Source organism: Rhinoderma darwinii (assembly GCF_050947455.1).
Source record: "Rhinoderma darwinii isolate aRhiDar2 chromosome 5 unlocalized genomic scaffold, aRhiDar2.hap1 SUPER_5_unloc_55, whole genome shotgun sequence".
In the NCBI taxonomy this organism is placed as follows: Eukaryota; Metazoa; Chordata; class Amphibia; order Anura; family Rhinodermatidae; genus Rhinoderma; species Rhinoderma darwinii.
Genome location: NW_027461815.1, coordinates 513244 through 538661, shown reverse-complemented (window position 1 = coordinate 538661; position 25418 = coordinate 513244). Strand labels below are relative to the sequence as shown.

At 51.4% G+C, this 25418-nt stretch overlaps 1 protein-coding gene across 12 annotated transcripts in view; it reads right to left on the bottom strand.

The window, feature by feature from the left end:
- PLEC (plectin) overlaps positions 1-25418 on the bottom strand; it is a 178556-nt gene that overhangs the window by 11384 nt on the left and 141754 nt on the right. For all 12 annotated transcript variants that reach the window (XM_075847650.1, XM_075847651.1, XM_075847652.1 and 9 more), the window contains 19 exons: positions 23719-23812; positions 22927-23081; positions 22534-22846; positions 21561-21635; positions 20701-20862; positions 19681-19785; positions 19458-19553; positions 19244-19369; positions 18885-19037; positions 16466-16620; positions 16260-16386; positions 15612-15795; positions 15365-15522; positions 9109-9287; positions 8772-8910; positions 7211-7567; positions 6864-6947; positions 1529-1633; positions 1354-1452 (listed from right to left, as the gene is read on the bottom strand). In XM_075847650.1, the coding sequence (XP_075703765.1) occupies positions 1354-1452; positions 1529-1633; positions 6864-6947; positions 7211-7567; positions 8772-8910; positions 9109-9287; positions 15365-15522; positions 15612-15795; positions 16260-16386; positions 16466-16620; positions 18885-19037; positions 19244-19369; positions 19458-19553; positions 19681-19785; positions 20701-20862; positions 21561-21635; positions 22534-22846; positions 22927-23081; positions 23719-23812 (2866 nt within the window). The remainder of the gene's footprint in view (positions 1-1353; positions 1453-1528; positions 1634-6863; positions 6948-7210; positions 7568-8771; positions 8911-9108; positions 9288-15364; positions 15523-15611; positions 15796-16259; positions 16387-16465; positions 16621-18884; positions 19038-19243; positions 19370-19457; positions 19554-19680; positions 19786-20700; positions 20863-21560; positions 21636-22533; positions 22847-22926; positions 23082-23718; positions 23813-25418) is intronic.

The following is a 25418-nucleotide window of genomic DNA, read 5'->3' as shown; positions in this document are numbered from 1 at the left end:
ACAGTCTCCACATTCACCGCACACAAGAGATTACACGGCAGCCCGTCAGCACTGCATTATTATAGATCTGACGGAGCCGGAAGCCTTCCGAAAGAAAGAAGATCCCATACAACGGAATGAAGACCCTCCAACAGGGCACTGCGCATTGTATACTGGTCATATGAATGAAGACCCTCCAACAGGGCACTGCGCATTGTATACTGGTCATATGAATGAAGACCCTCCAACAGGGCACTGCGCATTGTATACTGGTCATATGAATGAAGACCCTCCAACAGGGCACTGCGCATTGTATACTGGTCATATGAATGAAGACCCTCCAACAGGGCACTGCGCATTGTATACTGGTTATATGAATGAAGACCCTCCAACAGGGCACTGCGCATTGTATACTGGTCATATGAATGAAGACCCTCCAACAGGGCACTGTGCATTGTATACTGGTCATATGAACGGAGATATATAGATGTATTATGCTAACAGAATGGGGCACTGTGTATTATATACTATACTGTGTTATACTAATAGTATGGGTCACTGCATTGTATACTGGTCATATATGAATTATACTAGGCATTAGAATGTGACCATGTGCATTGTATACTAGTCATATGAATGGAGATATATTATACTAGGTGTTATAATTTGGCAATGTGCATTGTATACTATACTGTGTTATACTAATAGAATGTGACCATGTGCATTGTATACTATACTGTGTTATACTAATAGAATGTGACACTGCGCATTGTATACTGGTCATTTGAATAGATATAAGTATTATATGGAACTGAGCATTGTATACTATACTGTGGGACATTGTGCGTTGTATACTGGTCATATAAGTAAATGATGTATTATACAAGGTATGAGAATGGAGCCCTGTGCATTGTATACGGATTGTCAGGATGGGGTTCCTTGTAGTATCAGGATGTAGTGCACCGCGGTGCTATATAGGTGAATGGACTGGAGCTTATACATTGTACACATCTGGCGTCTGCAGATCACGGCGATGATTATATAACTGTGGAACGGACTGTTCTCTAACCAGGTCCATATACAGAGCCGTCAGTGCTACCCGGTGCCGGCCCCACGACATAGGACGGCCACTATATCCTCTAGGTTTGGTGCGGTATTATGCGGCAGTTCTTCTCTAGTCCTCATCGGTGCAGTCACATGATCTATATATAACACTTCACGGCTCAATAATAGTCCGGTACGAGACACCAAAGACGTGCGCGGAGGCCGGCACTGAACAGGACTAATGAAAAGGCCTCCGACTAGAGAGGAATATGCCAGGGCACCCGGCGGGGCACCAGTATGACAAGTGCTGGTACAAGGTCACGCTCATACCTCCTCTTCCTCCAGGCGGCGCAGCGTCTCCGTGATGAATTTGATATACTGGCTGGTCAGGGTGGTCAGTTCACTGTACTTGGTACGGAGCTCCACATACTACAAGAAAGAAGAGACACAATCAGGCTCCACACCCGGTGCCAGGCGGACGGCCGGGGCCACGACGAGCCCTCACCTCCTGGATGATGTTGTCAGACGTGGACTGCACTTTGGGCTTCTTGACCGGAGACGCGACCGGCTCCACCTGAGCTTTGTAAGTCACCAGCTGGAGCTCAAAGTCCTAGAACAGAAGAGTGGAAACAGTCAGTAACTGGGGTGCGACCCCCACAAATAACGAGAGGGGCTTTATAAACACCCGGAGGAGAAACTGCAAACATTCTCATTCCACATACAAGTAGTAAACTAAAACAGAATATGGAAATATTAATCCCCTCCCCCCCAGCACACGCGGCTTCACCTCGCGGCAGCGGCCAATGTTACACAAGCTCCAAACCGGCATGAGAACGAGTGAACGTCACAGATCGTCAGTGAGAAATACTGAAAAAATAAACATCCAAAAATACAACATCCGTAGAAAGAGTCGCACAAATCCTGACCAGTCCCAGTGCAGCCGAACCCAGAATAACAAGGTGCAGATAAAGGTCAGCAGCAGCCTCCTCTACACCCATCAGCAGCAGCCTCCTCTACACCCATCAGCAGCAGCCTCCTCTACACCCATCAGCAGCAGCCTCCTCTACACCCATCAGCAGCAGCCTCCTCTACACCCATCAGCAGCAGCCTCCTCTACACCCATCAGCAGCAGCGTCCTCTACACCCATCAGCAGCAGCGTCCTCTACACCCATCAGCAGCAGCGTCCTCTACACCCATCAGCAGCAGCGTCCTCTACACCCATCAGCAGCAGCGTCCTCTACACCCATCAGCAGCAGCGTCCTCTACACCCATCAGCAGCAGCGTCCTCTACACCCATCAGCAGCAGCGTCCTCTACACCCATCAGCAGCAGCGTCCTCTACACCCATCAGCAGCAGCGTCCTCTACACCCATCAGCAGCAGCGTCCTCTACACCCATCAGCAGCAGCGTCCTCTACACCCATCAGCAGCAGCGTCCTCTACACCCATCAGCAGCAGCGTCCTCTACACCCATCAGCAGCAGCGTCCTCTACACCCATCAGCAGCAGCGTCCTCTACACCCATCAGCAGCAGCGTCCTCTACACCCATCAGCAGCAGCGTCCTCTACACCCATCAGCAGCAGCGTCCTCTACACCCATCAGCAGCAGCGTCCTCTACACCCATCAGCAGCAATCATGAGAACAATGATCAGTGGAGTAGTCCCCATCGGGGTAAGAAAAGTTCATTTGAAATATTAGTTTATAATAAAGCAAAGATTCAGCAGTGACTTAATACGGCTGTCTGGCGGGGAGGACTACTACCCTCATCATTGTTCTCAGGATTGCCTGCTGTAAGGATTAGAGGACACTGCTCATTAGATTGATCTACACCTTGTACTGCATCTGGTCACCACCTCATGGCTCATTTTCTTTCTACGGATTTTTGTGCATTTTTTTTATATGATTGAATAAAAATTTTATTTAAAAAAAAAATAATATTTCTAACTGATGTGGTGTGATATTCACTCGTTCTCATGTAGGTTTGGTGCTTTGACTCTTGGAGTGTAGTCCGATATTTAGAGTAACCCATGCAAATTGGCCTCAGTGACTGTGTATAATTTAGGGGGCAAAAGAGTGAGAAGAGAGAAGCTGCACAGGAACAGAGCAAACCAGAGACGGCGAGAGGGATTTGTGATCGTACGTAGCCACACTCTTGACCTCACAGCTGCACTCACTATTCTGCTGGTGGAGTCACTGTGTACATACATTACATTACTTATCCTGTACTGATCCTGAGTTACATCCTGTATTATACTCCAGAGCTGCACTCACTATTCTGCTGGGGGAGTCACTGTGTACATACATTACATTACTTATCCTGTACTGATCCTGAGTTACATCCTGTATTATACTCCAGAGCTGCACTCACTATTCTGCTGGTGGAGTCACTGTGTACATACATTACATTACTTATCCTGTACTGATCCTGAGTTATATCCTGTATTATACTCTAGAGCTGTACTCACTATTCTGCTGGTGGAGTCACTGTGTACATACATTACATTACTTATCCTGTACTGATCCTGAGTTATATCCTGTATTATACTCTAGAGCTGCACTCACTATTCTGCTGGTGGAGTCACTGTGTACATACATTACTTATCCTGTACTGATCCTGAGTTATATCCTGTATTATACTCCAGAGCTGCACTCACTATTCTGATGGTGGAGTCACTGTGTACATACATTACATTACTTATCCTGTACTGATCCTGAGTTACATCCTGTATTATACTCCAGAGCTGCACTCACTATTCTGCTGGTGGAGTCACTGTGTACATACATTACTTATCGTGTACTGATCCTGAGTTACTTCCTGTATTATACTCCAGAGCTGCACTCACTATTCTGCTGGTGGAGTCACTGTGTACATACATTACATTACTTATCCTGTACTGATCCTGAGTTATATCCTGTATTATACTCCAGAGCTGCACTCACTATTCTGCTGGTGGAGTTACTGTGTACATACATTACATTACTTATCCTGTACTGATCCTGAGTTACATCCTGTATTATACTCCAGAGCTGCACTCACTATTCTGCTGGTGGAGTCACTGTGTACATACATTACATTACTTATCCTGTACTGATCCTGAGTTACATCCTGTATTATACTCCAGAGCTGCACTCACTATTCTGCTGGTGGAGTCACTGTGTACATACATTACATTACTTATCCTGTACTGGTCCTGAGTTACATCCTGTATTATACTCCAGAGCTGCACTCACTATTCTGCTGGTGGAGTCACTGTGTACATACATTACATTACTTATCCTGTACTGATCCTGAGTTACATCCTGTATTATACTCCAGAGCTGCACTCACTATTCTGCTGGTGGAGTCACTGTGTACATACATTACTTATCGTGTACTGATCCTGAGTTACTTCCTGTATTATACTCCAGAGCTGCACTCACTATTCTGCTGGTGGAGTCACTGTGTACATACATTACATTACTTATCCTGTACTGATCCTGAGTTATATCCTGTATTATACTCCAGAGCTGCACTCACTATTCTGCTGGTGGAGTTACTGTGTACATACATTACATTACTTATCCTGTACTGATCCTGAGTTATATCCTGTATTATACTCCAGAGCTGCACTCACTATTCTGCTGGTGGAGTTACTGTGTACATACATTACATTACTTATCCTGTACTGATCCTGAGTTACATCCTGTATTATACTCCAGAGCTGCACTCACTATTCTGCTGGTGGAGTCACTGTGTACATACATTACATTACTTATCCTGTACTGATCCTGAGTTACATCCTGTATTATACTCCAGAGCTGCACTCACTATTCTGCTGGTGGAGTCACTGTGTACATACATTACATTACTTATCCTGTACTGGTCCTGAGTTACATCCTGTATTATACTCCAGAGCTGCACTCACTATTCTGCTGGTGGAGTCACTGTGTACATACATTACATTACTTATCCTGTACTGATCCTGAGTTACATCCTGTATTATACTCCAGAGCTGCACTCACTATTCTGCTGGTGGAGTCACTGTGTACATACATTACATTACTTATCCTGTACTGATCCTGAGTTACATCCTGTATTATACTCCAGAGCTGCGCTCACTATTCTGCTGGTGGAGTCACTGTGTACATACATTACATTACTTATCCTGTACTGATCCTGTATTATACTCCAGAGCTGCACTCCCTATTCTGTTGGTGGAGTCACTGTGTACATACATTACATTACTGATCCTGTACTGATCCTGAGTTACATCCTGTATTATACTCCAGAGCTGCACTCACTATTCTGCTGGTGGAGTCAGTGTGTACATACATTACATTACTTATCCTGTACTGATCCTGAGTTACATCCTGTATTATACTCCAGAGCTGCGCTCACTATTCTGCTGGTGGAGTCACTGTGTACATACATTACATTACTTATCCTGTACTGATCCTGAGTTACATCCTATATTATACTCCAGAGCTGCACTCACTATTCTGCTGGTGGAGTCACTGTGTACATACATTACTTATCCTGTACTGATCCTGAGTTACATCCTGTATTATACTCCAGAGCTGCACTCACTATTCTGCTGGTGGAGTCACTTGGTACATACATTACATTACTTATCCTGTACTGATCCTGAGTTACATCCTGTATTATACTCCAGAGCTGCACTCACTATTCTGCTGGTGGAGTCACTGTGTACATACATTACTTATCCTGTACTGATCCTGAGTTACATCCTGTATTATACTCCACAGCTGCACTCACTATTCTGCTGGTGGAGTCACTGTGTACATACATTACATTACTTATCCTGTACTGATCCTGAGTTATATCCTGTATTATACTCCAGAGCTGAACTCACTATTCTGCTGGTGGAGTCAGTGTGTACATACATTACTTATCCTGTACTGATCCTGAGTTACATCCTGTATTATACTCCAGAGCTGCACTCACTATTCTGCTGGTGGAGTCACTGTGTACATACATTACATTACTTATCCTGAGTTACATCCTATATTATACTCCAGAGCTGCACTCACTATTCTGCTGGTGGAGTCACTGTGTACATACATTACATTACTTATCCTGTACTGATCCTGAGTTACATCCTGTATTATACTCCAGAGCTGCACTCACTATTCTGCTGGTGGAGTCACTGTATACATACATTACATTACTTATCCTGTACTGATCCTGAGTTACATCCTGTATTATACTCCAGAGCTGCACTCACTATTCTGCTGGTGGAGTCACTGTGTACATACATTACATTACTTATCCTGTACTGATCCTGAGTTACATCCTGTATTATACTCCAGAGCTGCACTCACTATTCTACTGGTGGAGTCAGTGTGCACATACATTACATTACTTATCCTGAGTTACATCCTGTATTATACTCCAGAGCTGCACTCACTATTCTGCTGGTGGAGTCACTGTGTACATACATTACATTACTTATCCTGTACTGATCCTGAGTTACATCCTGTATTATACTCCAGAGCTGCACTCACTATTCTGCTGGTGGAGTCACTGTGTACATACATTACATTACTTATCCTGTACTGATCCTGAGTTACATCCTGTATTATACTCCAGAGCTGCACTCACTATTCTGCTGGTGGAGTCACTGTATACATACATTACATTACTTATCCTGTACTGATCCTGAGTTACATCCTGTATTATACTCCAGAGCTGCACTCCCTATTCTGCTGGTGGAGTCAGTGTGCACTAGGTGTCTCCAGTGGGGATCTTAGCAGCTCTGTGAAGTAGTTATATAATCATGTATTAATCTAACACCGGTGCCATGGCTGTGGTTGGTACGCCTGGGTCCATTTGCCTCTTACCTTGATGGCATCGATGTATTGCTTGGCATACTTTTGGCATTCGTCCACTTTCACCCGGTTCTTCTCACTTTCCTCCAGCAGTTTCTGTGAACAAGGGACAGGCGTCTTATTACTGCCTCGCTGTACGATGAACCAAGACCCTTAAAGGAGACTATCACAGCGATCGGGGGCAGAAACAGCAAATATTACCCTTCTATACGGACCTCCTGGGTGGAGTTACCCTTATAATGTTATATACTCATACAGGAGTGAACGTTTATAACCGGACATGGACAAGAGCTAAGAAGTGACCCCCACCTCTAGTCACAGGAGAGTGGGCACCCCTGGGTCCTGAGATCCTGACCTACCTTTTCCAGCAGCAGCTGCTCCTTGACGGTTTTGCTGTCGGTGATGGGCACAGACTGGATCTTTTCCTGGCGCTGTTTGGCATCCTGGAGCCATCGGATGAGCCACTCGTAGCTCTCTCTGTAGTAGCCGAGCTGTTTGCCGAGCTGCTCCAGTTCTCTCTGCCTAAGGTCTATCTGTATGACAACGGCCTGCCAGCGCTCCAGAAGCTGCTGCACCTTCTCCCGGTATCTCTCCAGGTCCACGTCCCGCTCACTGTGGGCGCGCAGCATCTTGTCACTCACCTCACGAGCCTTGCTGAGATCACTTTCTAGACCACAAAAGAGAGGCTGGTGACCTTCCACCTGACCTCGCATTCTCTGCAAGACACAGAAATAACAGTCTGAACGTCTGATACTGCACGCCGGCTGCATCCAGCGCCGCGCCCCCCCTGCATCCAGCGCCGCGCCCCCCCTGCATCCAGCGCCGCGCCCCCCCTGCATCCAGCGCCGCGCCCCCCCTGCATCCAGCGCCGCGCCCCCCCTGCATCCAGCGCCGCGCCCCCCCTGCATCCAGCGCCGCGCCCCCGCTGCATCCAGCGCCGCGCCCCCGCTGCATCCAGCGCCGCGCCCCCGCTGCATCCAGCGCCGCACCCCCGCTGCATCCAGCGCCGCACCCCCGCTGCATCCAGCGCCGCACCCCCGCTGCATCCAGCGCCGCACCCCCGCTGCATCCAGCGCCGCACCCCCGCTGCATCCAGCGCCGCACCCCCGCTGCATCCAGCGCCGCACCCCCACTGGTTTTTTTGGTTGCTGAAATACTCTGCAGCAGCTTCTCTGTACCTTCAGGTTGATCTTGCTGTTTTCCAGCTCCTTCAGGTCGCGCCCCCGCTGCATCCAGCGCCGCACCCCCGCTGCATCCAGCGCCGCACCCCCGCTGCATCCAGCGCCGCACCCCCGCTGCATCCAGCGCCGCACCCCCGCTGCATCCAGCGCCGCACCCCCGCTGCATCCAGCGCCGCACCCCCACTGGTTTTTTTGGTTGCTGAAATACTCTGCAGCAGCTTCTCTGTACCTTCAGGTTGATCTTGCTGTTTTCCAGCTCCTTCAGGTCGCGCCCCCGCTGCATCCAGCGCCGCGCCCCCGCTGCATCCAGCGCCGCGCCCCCGCTGCATCCAGCGCCGCACCCCCGCTGCATCCAGCGCCGCACCCCCGCTGCATCCAGCGCCGCACCCCCGCTGCATCCAGCGCCGCACCCCCACTGGTTTTTTTGGTTGCTGAAATACTCTGCAGCAGCTTCTCTGTACCTTCAGGTTGATCTTGCTGTTTTCCAGCTCCTTCAGGTCGCGCCCCCGCTGCATCCAGCGCCGCGCCCCCGCTGCATCCAGCGCCGCGCCCCCGCTGCATCCAGCGCCGCGCCCCCGCTGCATCCAGCGCCGCGCCCCCGCTGCATCCAGCGCCGCGCCCCCGCTGCATCCAGCGCCGCACCCCCGCTGCATCCAGCGCCGCACCCCCGCTGCATCCAGCGCCGCACCCCCACTGGTTTTTTTGGTTGCTGAAATACTCTGCAGCAGCTTCTCTGTACCTTCAGGTTGATCTTGCTGTTTTCCAGCTCCTTCAGGTCAGCAGGTACAGTGTGAACGTCCTTCAGCTGGTCTTCATAGGTCTTCACCACTTCCTCGGCTCCGTGTGCGTTTCGGATCACCAGGTTTATGGTCTTCAGTCTGGAAACCACAGAATTCATTCATTAGATCCTTCAGATCAGAGATCGTATCACCGGCCAAAGAAAACAAGCGCTGATCAACTAGACCGCTCAATGATCGCCGCTCGTCCTTGATCAGTAATGTACGGGGACGAGCGCTCGTTACTTCCATCATGTCAGCAGGCCATTGTTTACACCGGGGGGGGGGGGGGGCACTTACTTATCCAGGTAGATGGAGGACAGGCTGTAGACTTGGTCCATCTTCTGCAGCGTTATTTCATCTTCAGATCTCAGGATCGGTGCGGACGTTCCTAGGTCAGGCTGGGCCAGGACCTTCCGGGTCTTCTCGCTCACCTTGCTCAGGTTCTTCTGAATGGTCTCCAGTTCAAAATGAATTTGCTGAGGAAAGAAGGAGCCAGGTCAAGAAAAGAAACGTGAAAAACCACGGACACGAACCTATGGAGCCTCTACTGTAAGAGCAGTCACACTATGGAACCTCTACTGTAAGAGCAGTCACACTATGGAACCTCTACTGTAAGAGCAGTCACACTATGGAACCTCTACTGTAAGATCAGTCACACTATGGAGCCTCTACTGTAAGAGCAGTCACACTATGGAGCCTCTACTGTAAGAGCAGTCACACTATGGAGCCTCTACTGTAAGATCAGTCACACTATGGAGCCTCTACTGTAAGAGCAGTCACACTATGGAACCTCTACTGTAAGAGCAGTCACACTATGGAACCTCTACTGTAAGAGCAGCCACACTATGGACCCTCTACTGTAAGAGCAGCCACACTATGGACCCTCTACTATAAGAGCAGTCACACTATGGAACCTCTACTGTAAGAGCAGTCACACTATGGAACCTCTACTGTAAGAGCAGTCACACTATGGAACCTCTACTGTAAGAGCAGTCACACTATGGAACCTCTACTGTAAGAGCAGTCACACTATGGACCCTCTACTGTAAGAGCAGTCACACTATGGACCCTCTACTGTAAGAGCAGTCACACTATGGACCCTCTACTGTAAGAGCAGTCACACTATGGACCCTCTACTGTAAGAGCAGTCACACTATGGACCCTCTACTGTAAGATCAGTCACACTATGGAACCTCTACTGTAAGAGGAGTCACACTATGGAACCTCTACTGTAAGAGCAGCCACACTATGGAACCTCTACTGTAAGAGCAGTCACACTATGGACCCTCTACTGTAAGAGCAGTCACACTATGGAACCTCTACTGTAAGAGCAGCCACACTATGGAACCTCTACTGTAAGAGCAGTCACACTATGGAACCTCTACTGTAAGAGCAGTCACACTATGGAACCTCTACTGTAAGAGCAGTCACACTATGGACCCTCTACTGTAAGAGCAGTCACACTATGGACCCTCTACTGTAAGAGCGGTCACACTATGGAACCTCTACTGTAAGAGCGGTCACACTATGGAGCCTCTACTGTAAGAGCGGTCACACTATGGAGCCTCTACTGTAAGAGCGGTCACACTATGGAGCCTCTACTGTAAGAGCGGTCACACTATGGAACCTCTACTGTAAGAGCGGTCACACTATGGAACCTCTACTGTAAGAGCGGTCACACTATGGAACCTCTACTGTAAGAGCGGTCACACTATGGAACCTCTACTGTAAGAGCGGTCACACTATGGAACCTCTACTGTAAGAGCAGTCACACTATGGACCCTCTACTGTAAGAGCAGTCACACTATGGACCCTCTACTGTAAGAACAGTCACACTATGGAACCTCTACTGTAAGAGCGGCCACACTATGGAACCTCTACTGTAAGAGCGGTCACACTATGGAACCTCTACTGTAAGAGCGGTCACACTATGGAACCTCTACTGTAAGAGCAGTCACACTATGGAACCTCTACTGTAAGAGCAGTCACACTATGGAACCTCTACTGTAAGAGCAGTCACACTATGGACCCTCTACTGTAAGAACAGTCACACTATGGAACCTCTACTGTAAGAGCAGCCACACTATGGAACCTCTACTGTAAGAGCAGTCACACTATGGAACCTCTACTGTAAGAGCAGTCACACTATGGAACCTCTACTGTAAGAGCGGTCACACTATGGAACCTCTACTGTAAGAGCGGTCACACTATGGAACCTCTACTGTAAGAGCGGTCACACTATGGAACCTCTACTGTAAGAGCGGTCACACTATGGAACCTCTACTGTAAGAGCGGTCACACTATGGAACCTCTACTGTAAGAGCGGTCACACTATGGAACCTCTACTGTAAGAGCGGTCACACTATGGAACCTCTACTGTAAGAGCGGTCACACTATGGAACCTCTACTGTAAGAGCGGTCACACTATGGAGCCTCTACTGTAAGAGCGGTCACACTATGGACCCTCTACTGTAAGAGCAGTCACATTATGGAACCTCTACTGTAAGAGCAGTCACACTATGGAGCCTCTACTGTAAGAGCAGTCACACTATGGAGCCTCTACTGTAAGAGCAGTCACACTATGGAACCTCTACTGTAAGAGCAGTCACACTATGGAACCTCTACTGTAAGAGCGGTCACACTATGTAACCTCTACTGTAAGAGCGGTCACTATGGAGCCCTCTACTGTAAGAGCGGTCACACTATGGAACCTCTACTGTAAGAGCGGTCACACTATGGAACCTCTACTGTAAGAGCGGTCACACTATGGAACCTCTACTGTAAGAGCGGTCACACTATGGACCCTCTACTGTAAGAGCGGTCACACTATGGACCCTCTACTGTAAGAGCGGTCACACTATGGAACCTCTACTGTAAGAGCAGTCACACTATGGAGCCTCTACTGTAAGAGCAGTCACACTATGGAACCTCTACTGTAAGAGCAGTCACACTATGGAACCTCTACTGTAAGATCAGTCACACTATGGAGCCTCTACTGTAAGATCAGTCACACTATGGAACCTCTACTGTAAGATCAGTCACACTATGGAGCCTCTACTGTAAGAGCAGTCACACTATGGACCCTCTACTGTAAGAGCAGTCACACTATGGAGCCTCTACTGTAAGAACAGTCACACTATGGAACCTCTACTGTAAGAGCAGTCACACTATGGAACCTCTACTGTAAGAGCAGTCACACTATGGAACCTCTACTGTAAGAGCAGTCACACTATGGAACCTCTACTGTAAGAGCAGTCACACTATGGAACCTCTACTGTAAGAGCAGTCACACTATGGACCCTCTACTGTAAGATCAGTCACACTATGGACCCTCTACTGTAAGATCAGTCACACTATGGACCCTCTACTGTAAGAGCAGTCACACTATGGAGCCTCTACTGTAAGAGCAGTCACACTATGGACCCTCTACTGTAAGAGCAGTCACACTATGGACCCTCTACTGTAAGAGCAGTCACACTATGGAGCCTCTACTGTAAGAGCAGTCACACTATGGAACCTCTACTGTAAGAGCAGTCACACTATGGAACCTCTACTGTAAGAGCGGTCACACTATGTAACCTCTACTGTAAGAGCGGTCACTATGGAGCCCTCTACTGTAAGAGCGGTCACACTATGGAACCTCTACTGTAAGAGCGGTCACACTATGGAACCTCTACTGTAAGAGCGGTCACACTATGGAACCTCTACTGTAAGAGCGGTCACACTATGGACCCTCTACTGTAAGAGCGGTCACACTATGGACCCTCTACTGTAAGAGCGGTCACACTATGGAACCTCTACTGTAAGAGCAGTCACACTATGGAGCCTCTACTGTAAGAGCAGTCACACTATGGAACCTCTACTGTAAGAGCAGTCACACTATGGAACCTCTACTGTAAGATCAGTCACACTATGGAGCCTCTACTGTAAGATCAGTCACACTATGGAACCTCTACTGTAAGAGCAGTCACACTATGGAACCTCTACTGTAAGAGCGGTCACACTATGTAACCTCTACTGTAAGAGCGGTCACTATGGAGCCCTCTACTGTAAGAGCGGTCACACTATGGAACCTCTACTGTAAGAGCGGTCACACTATGGAACCTCTACTGTAAGAGCAGTCACACTATGGAGCCTCTACTGTAAGAGCAGTCACACTATGGAACCTCTACTGTAAGAGCAGTCACACTATGGAGCCTCTACTGTAAGAACAGTCACACTATGGAACCTCTACTGTAAGAGCAGTCACACTATGGAGCCTCTACTGTAAGAACAGTCACACTATGGAACCTCTACTGTAAGAGCAGTCACACTATGGAGCCTCTACTGTAAGAACAGTCACACTATGGAACCTCTACTGTAAGAGCAGTCACACTATGGAACCTCTACTGTAAGAGCAGTCACACTATGGAACCTCTACTGTAAGAGCAGTCACACTATGGACCCTCTACTGTAAGATCAGTCACACTATGGACCCTCTACTGTAAGAGCAGTCACACTATGGACCCTCTACTGTAAGAGCAGTCACACTATGGACCCTCTACTGTAAGAGCAGTCACACTATGGACCCTCTACTGTAAGAGCAGTCACACTATGGACCCTCTACTGTAAGAGCAGTCACACTATGGAGCCTCTACTGTAAGATCAGTCACACTATGGAGCCTCTACTGTAAGAGCAGTCACACTATGGAGCCTCTACTGTAAGAGCAGTCACACTATGGAACCTCTACTGTAAGAGCAGTCACACTATGGAACCTCTACTGTAAGAGCAGTCACACTATGGAACCTCTACTGTAAGAGCAGTCACACTATGGAACCTCTACTGTAAGATCAGTCACACTATGGAACCTCTACTGTAAGAGCAGTCACACTATGGAGCCTCTACTGTAAGATCAGTCACACTATGGAACCTCTACTGTAAGATCAGTCACACTATGGAACCTCTACTGTAAGATCAGTCACACTATGGAGCCTCTACTGTAAGATCAGTCACACTATGGAACCTCTACTGTAAGAGAAGTCACACTATGGAACCTCTACTGTAAGAGCAGTCACACTATGGAACCTCTACTGTAAGAGCAGTCACACTATGGAGCCTCTACTGTAAGAGCAGTCACACTATGGAGCCTCTACTGTAAGAGCAGTCACACTATGGAACCTCTACTGTAAGATCAGTCACACTATGGAACCTCTACTGTAAGAGCAGTCACACTATGGAACCTCTACTGTAAGAGCAGTCACACTATGGAGCCTCTACTGTAAGAGCAGTCACACTATGGAGCCTCTACTGTAAGAGCAGTCACACTATGGAACCTCTACTGTAAGAGCAGTCACACTATGGAACCTCTACTGTAAGAGCAGTCACACTATGGAACCTCTACTGTAAGAGCAGTCACACTATGGACCCTCTACTGTAAGAGCAGTCACACTATGGACCCTCTACTGTAAGAGCAGTCACACTATGGACCCTCTACTGTAAGAGCAGTCACACTATGGATCCTCTACTGTAAGATCAGTCACACTATGGAGCCTCTACTGTAAGAGCAGTCACACTATGGAACCTCTACTGTAAGAGCAGTCACACTATGGAACCTCTACTGTAAGAGCAGTCACACTATGGAACCTCTACTGTAAGAGCAGTCACACTATGGAACCTCTACTGTAAGAGCAGTCACACTATGGAACCTCTACTGTAAGAGCAGTCACACTATGGAACCTCTACTGTAAGAGAAGTCACACTATGGAACCTCTACTGTAAGAGAAGTCACACTATGGAACCTCTACTGTAAGAGCAGTCACACTATGGAACCTCTACTGTAAGAGCAGTCACACTATGGAACCTCTACTGTAAGAGCAGTCACACTATGGAACCTCTACTGTAAGAGCAGTCCCACTATGGAACCTCTACTGTAAGAGCAGTCACACTCTGGAACCTCTACTGTAAGAGCAGTGACACTATGGAGCCTCTACTGTAAGAGCGGTCACACTGTGGAGCCTCTACTGTAAGAGCGGTCACACTATGGAGCCTCTACTGTAAGAGCAGTCACACTATGGAGCCTCTACTGTAAGAGCAGTCACACTCTGGAACCTCTACTGTAAGAGCAGTCACACAATGGAACCTCTACTGTAAGAGCAGTCACACTATGGAACCTCTACTGTAAGAGCAGTCACACTATGGAGCCTCTACTGTAAGAACAGTCACACTATGGAACCTCTACTGTAAGAGCAGTCACACTATGGAACCTCTACTGTAAGAGCAGTCACACTATGGAACCTCTACTGTAAGAGCAGTCACACTATGGAGCCTCTACTGTAAGATCAGTCACACTATGGAACCTCTACTGTAAGATCAGTCACACTATGGAACCTCTACTGTAAGATCAGTCACACTATGGAACCTCTACTGTAAGAGCAGTCACACTATGGAACTCTCTACTGTAAGAGCAGTCACACTATGGATCTCTCTACTGTAAGAGCAGTCACACTATGGAACCTCTACAGATATTGATGGGACATGTACTGGTTAATGGCCGCACCATAGTGAGTGACCCACCTGCTGGTCTCCGATCCTCTGGGAACACTCCTTGATGGGATCTTTGTCCAGGGGACTGCGGATCTTGCTGACGGTGCGAGCCTCACAGCCTTCTAGCTGCAGCTGGATGTTCTTCAGCTGTGAGATGTAGTTCTTACAAGCGCTCTCATCCTGCTCCCCTGCAGACACAACGTCACGTACACCATGAGAATAACAGAAATCACTGCCCCTCCGGAGCGGCGCTCTCGTGGCTCCTCCCACGTGTTACCTCTTTCCAGGCTGCGCAGCAGAGTCTCGTATTTCTGGTTGCAGGAGTTGTAGTCTCTCTCGATGTTCATGCGGTCATCCGGGTGGAAGTTTTGCGAGTCCTGGCTGTCCCTCATGAAGTCCTGGTAATGGATCTCCAGGTTTCGGAGGGTCATCTTATACTCCTCTGAGGTCGTACTGCGGAACTGCAGACCAGAAAATGGAGCGAGACGCTGCGTCAGAACATATACGAGGGACAGGGCCGCGCGGATCCTGAAAACGGCTATTTATAGTGTAAGAAATGGTGCAAGATTTACTAATTCCCCGATCAGGCGCAGGACAGAGGTGAACTGGGTGCGTGAGTGACGAGTCAGAGCAGCTCAGAACACCCTGAAATGTCACAAAAATGTGGCCCCCTCACCCCGCACAAAAAATGTGGCCCCCTCACCCCGCACAAAAAATGTGGCCCCCACACAAAAAATGTGGCCCCCTCACCCCACACAAAAAATGTGGCCCGCTCACCCCGCACAAAAAATGTGGCCCCCACACAAAAAATGTGGCCCCCTCACCCCACACAAAAAATGTGGCCCGCTCACCCCGCACAAAAAATGGCGGCCATTAAAGCAGCACACGCATGAATGTGTATTAACTAGACGGCGCGACGACTGACCGTGATGAGGGTCCAGGATTGGATGAGCTGAATGTCGCGCAGCAGGTACTGGTAGGACAGGAGGCTCTTCAGGTCGATGTGCAGGCTGTGCCACAGGGTGAGCAGGTTTTGGTGACTGCTTTCCAGCCTGTCAGAGGACACAACGTTATGAGAACACACGGCGCCAATAAACATTCCCAACACTAAGAAAGAAACTGCGGCCTCACCTGCTGACAGCGTCCTGCGCCTCTTTGTTGGGAGGAGGGACAATGAAGCAGACGGATGGCACCGTGGCATCGCTCCCCGCAGCGTTCAGCACCTTCCACTTGTACGGCTGAGAGTTATTGACCAGCAGACACTCGTCACCCTTATGTATAGTGATCTGTAAGGAGAACATGGAGTCACACACTCATCTGTCCGGAGAAATCTGTCCGAACCCGACACTGCCTCCCCCCTGACAGCAGCCGCAATCTATGGGAGCTGTATATATCTGTATGTAGTGAGCTCCCCCTAGTGGTGGCTGCAGGCAGCAGAATGTTATCATGTAACTCTATGGGAGCTGTATATATCTGTATGTAGTGAGCTCCCCTAGTGGTGACTGCAGGCAGTAGAATGTTATCATGTAACTCTATGGGAGCTGTATATATCTGTATGTAGTGAGCTCCCCCTAGTGGTGACTGCAGGCAGTAGAATGTTATCATGTAACTCTATGGGACCTGTATATATCTGTATGTAGTGAGCTCCCCCTAGTGGTGACTGTAGGCAGCAGAATGTTATCATGTAACTCTATGAGAGCTGTATATATCTGTATGTAGTGAGCTCCCCCTAGTGGTGACTGCAGGCAGAAGAATGTTATCATGTAACTCTATGAGAGCTGTATATATCTGTATGTAGTGAGCTCCCCCTAGTGGTGACTGCAGGCAGAAGAATGTTATCATGTAACTCTATGAGAGCTGTATATATCTGTATGTAGTGAGCTCCCCCTAGTGGTGACTGCAGGCAGTAGAATGTTATCATGTAACTCTATGCGAGCTGTATATATCTGTATGTAGTGAGCTCCCCCTAGTGGTGACTGCAGGCAGTAGAATGTTATCATGTAACTCTATGGGAGCTGTATATATATATCTGTATGTAGTGAGCACCCCCTAGTGGTGACTGCAGGCAGTAGAACGTTATCATGTAACTCTATGGGAGCTGTATATATATATCTGTATGTAGTGAGCTCCCCCTAGTGGTGACTGCAGGCAGCAGAATGTTATCATGTAATTCTATGGGAGCTGTATATATCTGTATGTAGTGAGCTCCCCCTAGTGGTGACTGCAGGCAGCAGAATGTTATCATGTAACTCTATGGGAGCTGTATATATCTGTATGTAGTGAGTTCCCTCTAGTGGTGACTGCAGGCAGTAGAATGTTATCATGTAACTCTATGGGAGCTGTATATATCTGTATGTAGTGAGCTCCCCTAGTGGTGACTGTAGGCAGTAGAATGTTATCATGTAACTCTATGGGAGCTGTATATATCTGTATGTAGTGAGCTCCCCCTAGTGGTGACTGCAGGCAGTAGAATGTTATCATGTAACTCTATGGGACCTGTATATATCTGTATGTAGTGAGCTCCCCCTAGTGGTGACTGTAGGCAGCAGAATGTTATCATGTAACTCTATGAGAGCTGTATATATCTGTATGTAGTGAGCTCCCCCTAGTGGTGACTGCAGGCAGAAGAATGTTATCATGTAACTCTATGAGAGCTGTATATATCTGTATGTAGTGAGCTCCCCCTAGTGGTGACTGCAGGCAGAAGAATGTTATCATGTAACTCTATGAGAGCTGTATATATCTGTATGTAGTGAGCTCCCCCTAGTGGTGACTGCAGGCAGTAGAATGTTATCATGTAACTCTATGGGAGCTGTATATATCTGTATGTAGTGAGCTCCCCCTAGTGGTGACTGCAGGCAGCAGAATCTTGTGTTTCTCTCTTTTGCAGGGGATTTGGAGCTCTGTATCACAAACACAAAGCACGGATCACTAGACGGATATATTAAGACATTGATCAGTGCAGAATTTTGTACCTAAAAAACAACATGATGATAAGAGGTGGTGATCCACTTTAAGGGGTTATTTCTCCCCCTCCGTCCTCCCCCGGGTCCGGTCACTGGTCAGCGCAGGCTCTCGGCTGTCGCACTTTTAGGACATTATCCACACTTGACGTGCGAGCTCTTTATTCATGAAGTTTATACGGATTGCGGATCTATTACTGCAGGACATGCAACGAGCGTTTTCTACATAGTGGATTTGTTCCGCATTCACAGTGCCCCCCCCCCCCCCAATCCCGTACTCGTCTATAGGGACACAGTTGTTGTGGGTGCAGAGGGTCTCACCCGCACAGCTGTTTGCATAGCCACGAAGACCTGCGTGGATATAGAAGTGCCGGATACTCAACTACACAGTGGTGGCACATTCATCAACGCCTGGCATATCTGGGCAGCTGGTGGGGCAGTCCCTGGCGGGACAGTCTCTGGTGGGGGCAGCATTGCCCCCAGGGTAAAGGTGCACTGAACAGAACCGGATGCCCGGCCTGTACACTGTAGGTCAGGGGTGGGGTAACCTGGGGGCCCTCAGTGACTGCTGCCACGCCTGTCCTTACCTCCATCTGCTTGTAGTCACACACGGCTTGAACAGGTTGTTGGCCTTTGGGAGGATTGGCCGGATTGCGAGGTTTCAGCTGCACGAGGGTCTTTGCCCGCTTGGCGAGGCCGGAGACTTGGCCCTTGTACTCGGCCAGCTGCTCCTTCTCATCCTGTAGGAGACACTTGTGCATCAGAGGGTTCCCCCGGTATTCACAATCACAGCCTTGTAATAATGTGTATGACGGTTACCCAGCGCCTGTTACGTGGTGTGAATGAGGAGGACACGGGGGGTTTCTATATTCTCATTACTGTACGATGGTCGACTATATACACAAGACCAGGGACATCTATCCCCTCCTGATGACCCTGCACTCACCACGTTGTCCTGGACCAGGTCCTCCAGCCGGGTCACGGTGATGGAGCGGTCACACGTGTACTTCCTCCGCATGTTCTCATGAATCTTCTTGAGCTTTTCCTCGGCTTCCTTGACATCCGCAAAGTACTAACCCAGGAAAAGAGGAGACAATGAGGGTCTGCGGCCGTGACAGGACGGTAAAGTACAGGAGTAACAGGCGTCGCCTCCGTAATACCTGGAAGTACGCCGTGTTCTCCTTCAGGTGAGCCTCAATACAGCAGCAAAGCTGAAGCATCCAACTCCACTGGGTCTGAAGAGCCGCCTGGAAAGCCTGGAAGAGAGAAGCAGCGTCAGGCCCTGTAACCGGAGGTGGCTCTGCAGGCACGGATATAAAGCGCAGACCCCAGGGTCATCGGACGCCACATCTACTCAGGCAGGGTCCGGGCACACGCACTCACCTCCACTGTGGTTTTACCCGGGTGCTCTTCACGGAGGAATCGGTCACCGTTGTTCTGAATTTCCTTTATTTTCTTTTCCTTTAGTTCAAGCTCCCGCATCAATCCCTAAAGGCGGATAAGTAGGTAAGAGATGGGATTCTCCTATGGCCTCTGCTCCCCGCACTGACCTGATGGCCTCATCTGCTCTCTGAACCCGGGATCTGACCTCATGTACCTCATATCTGGTCTACCGTTCAATTACCCACATCAGGTTCTCTCTCCAAGACTTGCAATCTCCGCACTGAACCTGGAGGTGATTCCTGGTGATCGTCTTCACATATGACCTCCTCTCTGATGCCCCGGCCTAAACTACTCTCTGATCTCCTCCTCTACATCTGTTCTAAATCCCTCGGCCTGACCTCCCCCGCCGGCCCTCGCTCTGACCTCCCCCGCCGGCCCTCGCTCTGACCTCCCCCGCCGGCCCTCGCTCTGACCTCCCCCGCCGGCCCTCGCTCTGACCTCCCCCGCCGGCCCTCGCTCTGACCTCCCCCGCCGGCCCTCGCTCTGACCTCCCCCGCCGGCCCTCGCTCTGACCTCCCCCGCCGGCCCTCGCTCTGACCTCCCCCGCCGGCCCTCGCTCTGACCTCCCCCGCCGGCCCTCGCTCTGACCTCCCCCGCCGGCCCTCGCTCTGACCTCCCCCGCCGGCCCTCGCTCTGACCTCCCCCGCCGGCCCTCGGCCTGACCTCCCCCGCCGGCCCTCGGCCTGACCTCCCCCGCCGGCCCTCGCTCTGACCTCCCCCGCCGGCCCTCGCTCTGACCTCCCCCGCCGGCCCTCGCTCTGACCTCCCCCGCCGGCCCTCGCTCTGACCTCCCCCGCCGGCCCTCGCTCTGACCTCCCCCGCCGGCCCTCGCTCTGACCTCCCCCGCCGGCCCTCGCTCTGACCTCCCCCGCCGGCCCTCGCTCTGACCTCCCCCGCCGGCCCTCGCTCTGACCTCCCCCGCCGGCCCTCGCTCTGACCTCCCCCTCATCTCTCCCTCACCGAGTAGGTGTCCTTTTTGCTGGTCATGTTGGCGTTACGATCGCTCCAGTCAAAGTTCACTTCTTCCTCTTCTTTATCGTTCAGCCACATCAGCTCTTTGGTTGCAGCGGCCACAAACGCATGGAGGCTCTCGAGGTGTCGCAGTCGGGCCTTGGAGGAGTTCTGGAAGAATGAGACGAAAAACTATATAAAAACCATGGACGTGACGACATCACAAGTAACCTCGCGCCAGGCCACGACCGGAGGCCACCAGCACGTAGAGGACAGGGGGGGCCACCAGCACGTAGAGGAGAGGGGGGGGCGTCAGCACGTAGAGGAGAGGGGGCGCGTCAGCACGTAGAGGACAGGGGGGGCCGTCTGCACGTAGAGAGGGGGGGGGCCGTCGGCACGTAGAGGAGAGGGGGGGGGCCGTCGGCACGTAGAGGAGAGGGGGGGGGCCGTCAGCACGTAGAGGAGAGGGGGCGCGTCAGCACGTAGAGGAGAGGGAGGGCCGTCTGCACGTAGAGAGGGGGGGGGCCGTCGGCACGTAGAGGAGAGGGGGGGGGCCGTCGGCACGTAGAGGAGAGGGGGGGGGCCGTCAGCACGTAGAGGAGAGGGGGGGGGCCGTCAGCACGTAGAGGAGAGGGGGGGGGCCGTCAGCACGTAGAGGACAGGGGGGGGGCGTCAGCACGTAGAGGACAGGGGGGGGGCGTCAGCACGTAGAGGACAGGGGGGGGGCGTCAGCACGTAGAGGACAGGGGGGGGGCGTCAGCACGTAGAGGACAGGGGGGGGGCGTCAGCACGTAGAGGACAGGGGGGGGGCGTCAGCACGTAGAGGACAGGGGGGGGGCGTCAGCACGTAGAGGACAGGGGGTTCTTACCAGCAGTTTGGCATATTGTAAATCCAGTTTTCCAAGATATTCCTGATAGGTCCCTCGTGTCCCTGACATCTGAGCCTGGAAACAGGAGACATAAATACAATTATTAATCTGAGCAGTAAAAAAATGTTTTGTAGTCACGGCTGAAATGCACCGTCCTGTTCAGGTCTTCACTGGCAGAAGCTCATCCAGCCCCCCCAGGCACAGGCTTATCCAGCCCCCCCAGGCACATCCAGCCCCCCCCAGGCACAGGTGTATCCAGCCCCCCCCAGGCACAGGCTTATCCAGCCCCCCCAGGCACATCCAGCCCCCCCCAGGCACAGGTGTATCCAGCCCCCCCCCAGGCACAGGCTTATCCAGCCCCCCCCCAGGCACAGGCGTATCCAGCCCCCCCCAGGCACAGGCGTATCCAGCCCCCCCCAGGCACAGATGTATCCAGCCCCCCCCAGGCACAGGCTTATCCAGCCCCCCAGGCACAGGCTTATCCAGCCCCCCCCAGGCACAGGCCTATCCAGCCCCCCAGGCACAGGCGTATCCAGCCCCCCAGGCACAGGCTTATCCAGCCCCCCCAGGCACATCCAGCCCCCCCCAGGCACAGGTGTATCCAGCCCCCCCCAGGCACAGGTGTATCCAGCCCCCCCAGGCACATCCAGCCCCCCCCAGGCACAGGTGTATCCAGCCCCCCCCAGGCACAGGCTTATCCAGCCCCCCCCAGGCACAGGTGTATCCAGCCCCCCCAGGCACAGGCGTATCCAGCCCCCCCCAGGCACAGATGTATCCAGCCCCCCCCAGGCACAGGCTTATCCAGCCCCCCCCAGGCACAGGCCTATCCAGCCCCCCAGGCACAGGCGTATCCAGCCCCCCCAGGCACAGGCGTATCCAGCCCCCCAGGCACAGGCTTATCCAGCCCCCCAGGCACAGGGACCATTGGGGATGTTCCCACGCTGCAGTCCGGGCCTCATCAGGACAGACTCACCTCGTCGGTCCGCGCTCGTTCAATCTTCGATCGGAACTCGTTAATGGACTGGTGGAGTCCGCGGTGGCTGCCGAGCTGAGACTCCACGCTGGGGAGGTCGGAGCCCCACTCTGCTGTATTGATGCGTTTCTGGTTCTCTTCCACCCAGCCCAGCAGGTCTTGGAGGTAGCGCTGGGTGACGTCATCCATGTCTTGGCGGGCGGCCTGCTGGGTCACATGCGTTACTTGGGTGATGACTTGGGTGGTGCCGGACTTTATCCGCAGGTTGTATTCTGTGCGGATGGCGACCAGGCGCTCGTGGAGACGGTAGACTCTGTGAACACAGGCGCTCAGAATTACACCCAATATGACCCGGGCGCCCCTGTGTGGGTGTAGAGACGCGTCATGTGATACCTGCGATACATCTGCTCCCCCTGAGGATGGCGTCCATCTTTAAGTGCCTGCACATCATTGAACAGGACCCGTATCATGGTGTCGGCCTTGTCCAGGTCCCGCTCGATGTCTCCGGCCCGCTGTAGCGGCTTTCCAGAACTCAGGAGGCGAATATTCTGTAAAATAGAAAAGTCATTACACCATGGTACCTATAGCCGCCCTGCCCCCCCGGGGAGAACCACAGATAGCAGCATGCCCTTCACATATCCCAAGAGATGAACCTCAAGGCGGATTCCCCATCATTACAACACAAGGCTATGCTGGGGGGAGAAATGACTCTTAAAGGGCCGGAATCCAGTCTTCTGTAAACGGAGATCGTGAAAATAGTGAGGAATGGAAAGAGATTCCCACAGCTGAGGGTTTGTTACAATACACTGTACATAAGAGCGGTCGGTCCGGAGCCCAGGACAGGAGAGGGATTTGTGCTGCTGCTCGGTTAGGCTCCCAGAGAGCTGCAGCTGTGTGAACAGGACTAGGTAGGGTTAGGGTTTGATCCGCTAAACTTAAACTATTAATGTTCCCATTGAGTGACAGCAAGCAGAGATCTTGAAAACAGCGAGGAATTCTAAACTCAAAGTCTACTAGAAAATTGTAGAGCTGATCACTGTGCAATGACGACGCTCCAATCCAGGAGACCGGACGCCGGCCCTTTAATTATAAAGGCTCATTTCATATGGAATAACTCTCGCTCATACATCTATATATATCGGGGGGGGGGGCACATGATATTTCCAGCCGCCCCCCAGGACTCACGCTCTGTAGTAAGGCATCGGCCTGGTTCAGCTGCTCCTCGCACAGTCCGGACTCCATCTGCAACTTGCTGACAATTCTCTGCAGACGTTCCAGCCTGTCCGAGAAGTAATGGAATAAGAATAGAATTATAGCGGTCTACCCACCGCCATCTAGACACAGTGTATACACCCCATACAGGGGATGGCGATGATGGGGGCGCCATGTGGCAGAACACAGCCCACCCTCTAGTGTTCCTAAGCCAAGCAGCCCCCCTCAAAAATGACACCAAGGTTCCCCCAAACCCGAGATCAGACATTGCACGAAACAAAAAAAATCACAGCGCGAGGACGTTGTATGTACCCCCAAAAACGTACGGACCTGGTGTGCGCCCCCCAGAGACAAGACGTGTACCCCCTAGAGACATATCCGCTCCCCCTGGTGTATCGCACTATAGATGGAGAACGTGTGATGTGACGCCTCAGATGCCACCGCTCAGTCCAGTGTTGGGGCGACCGCTAATAATGCGGCAGACACTACGATTATCTTCTGCGACACGACTTCAATCCTCAGAGCGAACACGACCCGGCCCAGCCTCATCACAGCACGTCTCCAATTATACCCAACATCTAATACAGGGGCAGAGGAGCTGACAATCTAACGGCAGGGGGCAGAGGAGCTGACAATCTAACGGCAGGGGGCAGAGGAGCTGACAATCTAACGGCAGGGGGCAGAGGAGCTGACAATCTAACGGCAGGGGGCAGAGGAGCTGACAATCTAACGGCAGGGGGCAGAGGAGCTGACAATCTAACGGCAGGGGGCAGAGGAGCTGACAATCTAACGGCAGGGGCAGAGGAGCTGACAATCTAACGGCAGGGGGCAGAGGAGCTGACAATCTAACGGCAGGGGGCAGAGGAGCTGACAATCTAACGGCAGGGGGCAGAGGAGCTGACAATCTAACGGCAGAGGGCAGAGGAGCTGACAATCTAACGGCAGAGGGCAGAGGAGCTGACAATCTAACGGCAGGGGCAGAGGAGCTGACAATCTAACGGCAGGGGGCAGAGGAGCTGACAATCTAACGGCAGGGGGCAGAGGAGCTGACAATCTAACGGCAGGGGGCAGAGGAGCTGACAATCTAACGGCAGAGGGCAGAGGAGCTGACAATCTAACGGCAGGGGGCAGAGGAGCTGACAATCTAACGGCAGGGGGCAGAGGAGCTGACAATCTAACGGCAGGGGGCAGAGGAGCTGACAATCTAACGGCAGGGGGCAGAGGAGCTGACAATCTAACGGCAGGGGGCAGAGGAGCTGACAATCTAACGGCAGGGGGCAGAGGAGCTGACAATCTAACGGCAGGGGGCAGAGGAGCTGACAATCTAACGGCAGGGGGCAGAGGAGCTGACAATCTAACGGCAGGGGGCAGAGGAGCTGACAATCTAACGGCAGGGGGCAGAGGAGCTGACAATCTAACGGCAGGGGCAGAGGAGCTGACAATCTAACGGCAGGGGGCAGAGGAGCTGACAATCTAACGGCAGGGGGCAGAGGAGCTGACAATCTAACGGCAGAGGGCAGAGGAGCTGACAATCTAATGGCAGGGGGCAGAGGAGCTGACAATCTAACGGCAGGGGCAGAGGAGCTGACAATCTAACGGCAGGGGCAGAGGAGCTGACAATCTAACGGCAGGGGGCAGAGGAGCTGACAATCTAACGGCAGGGGGCAGAGGAG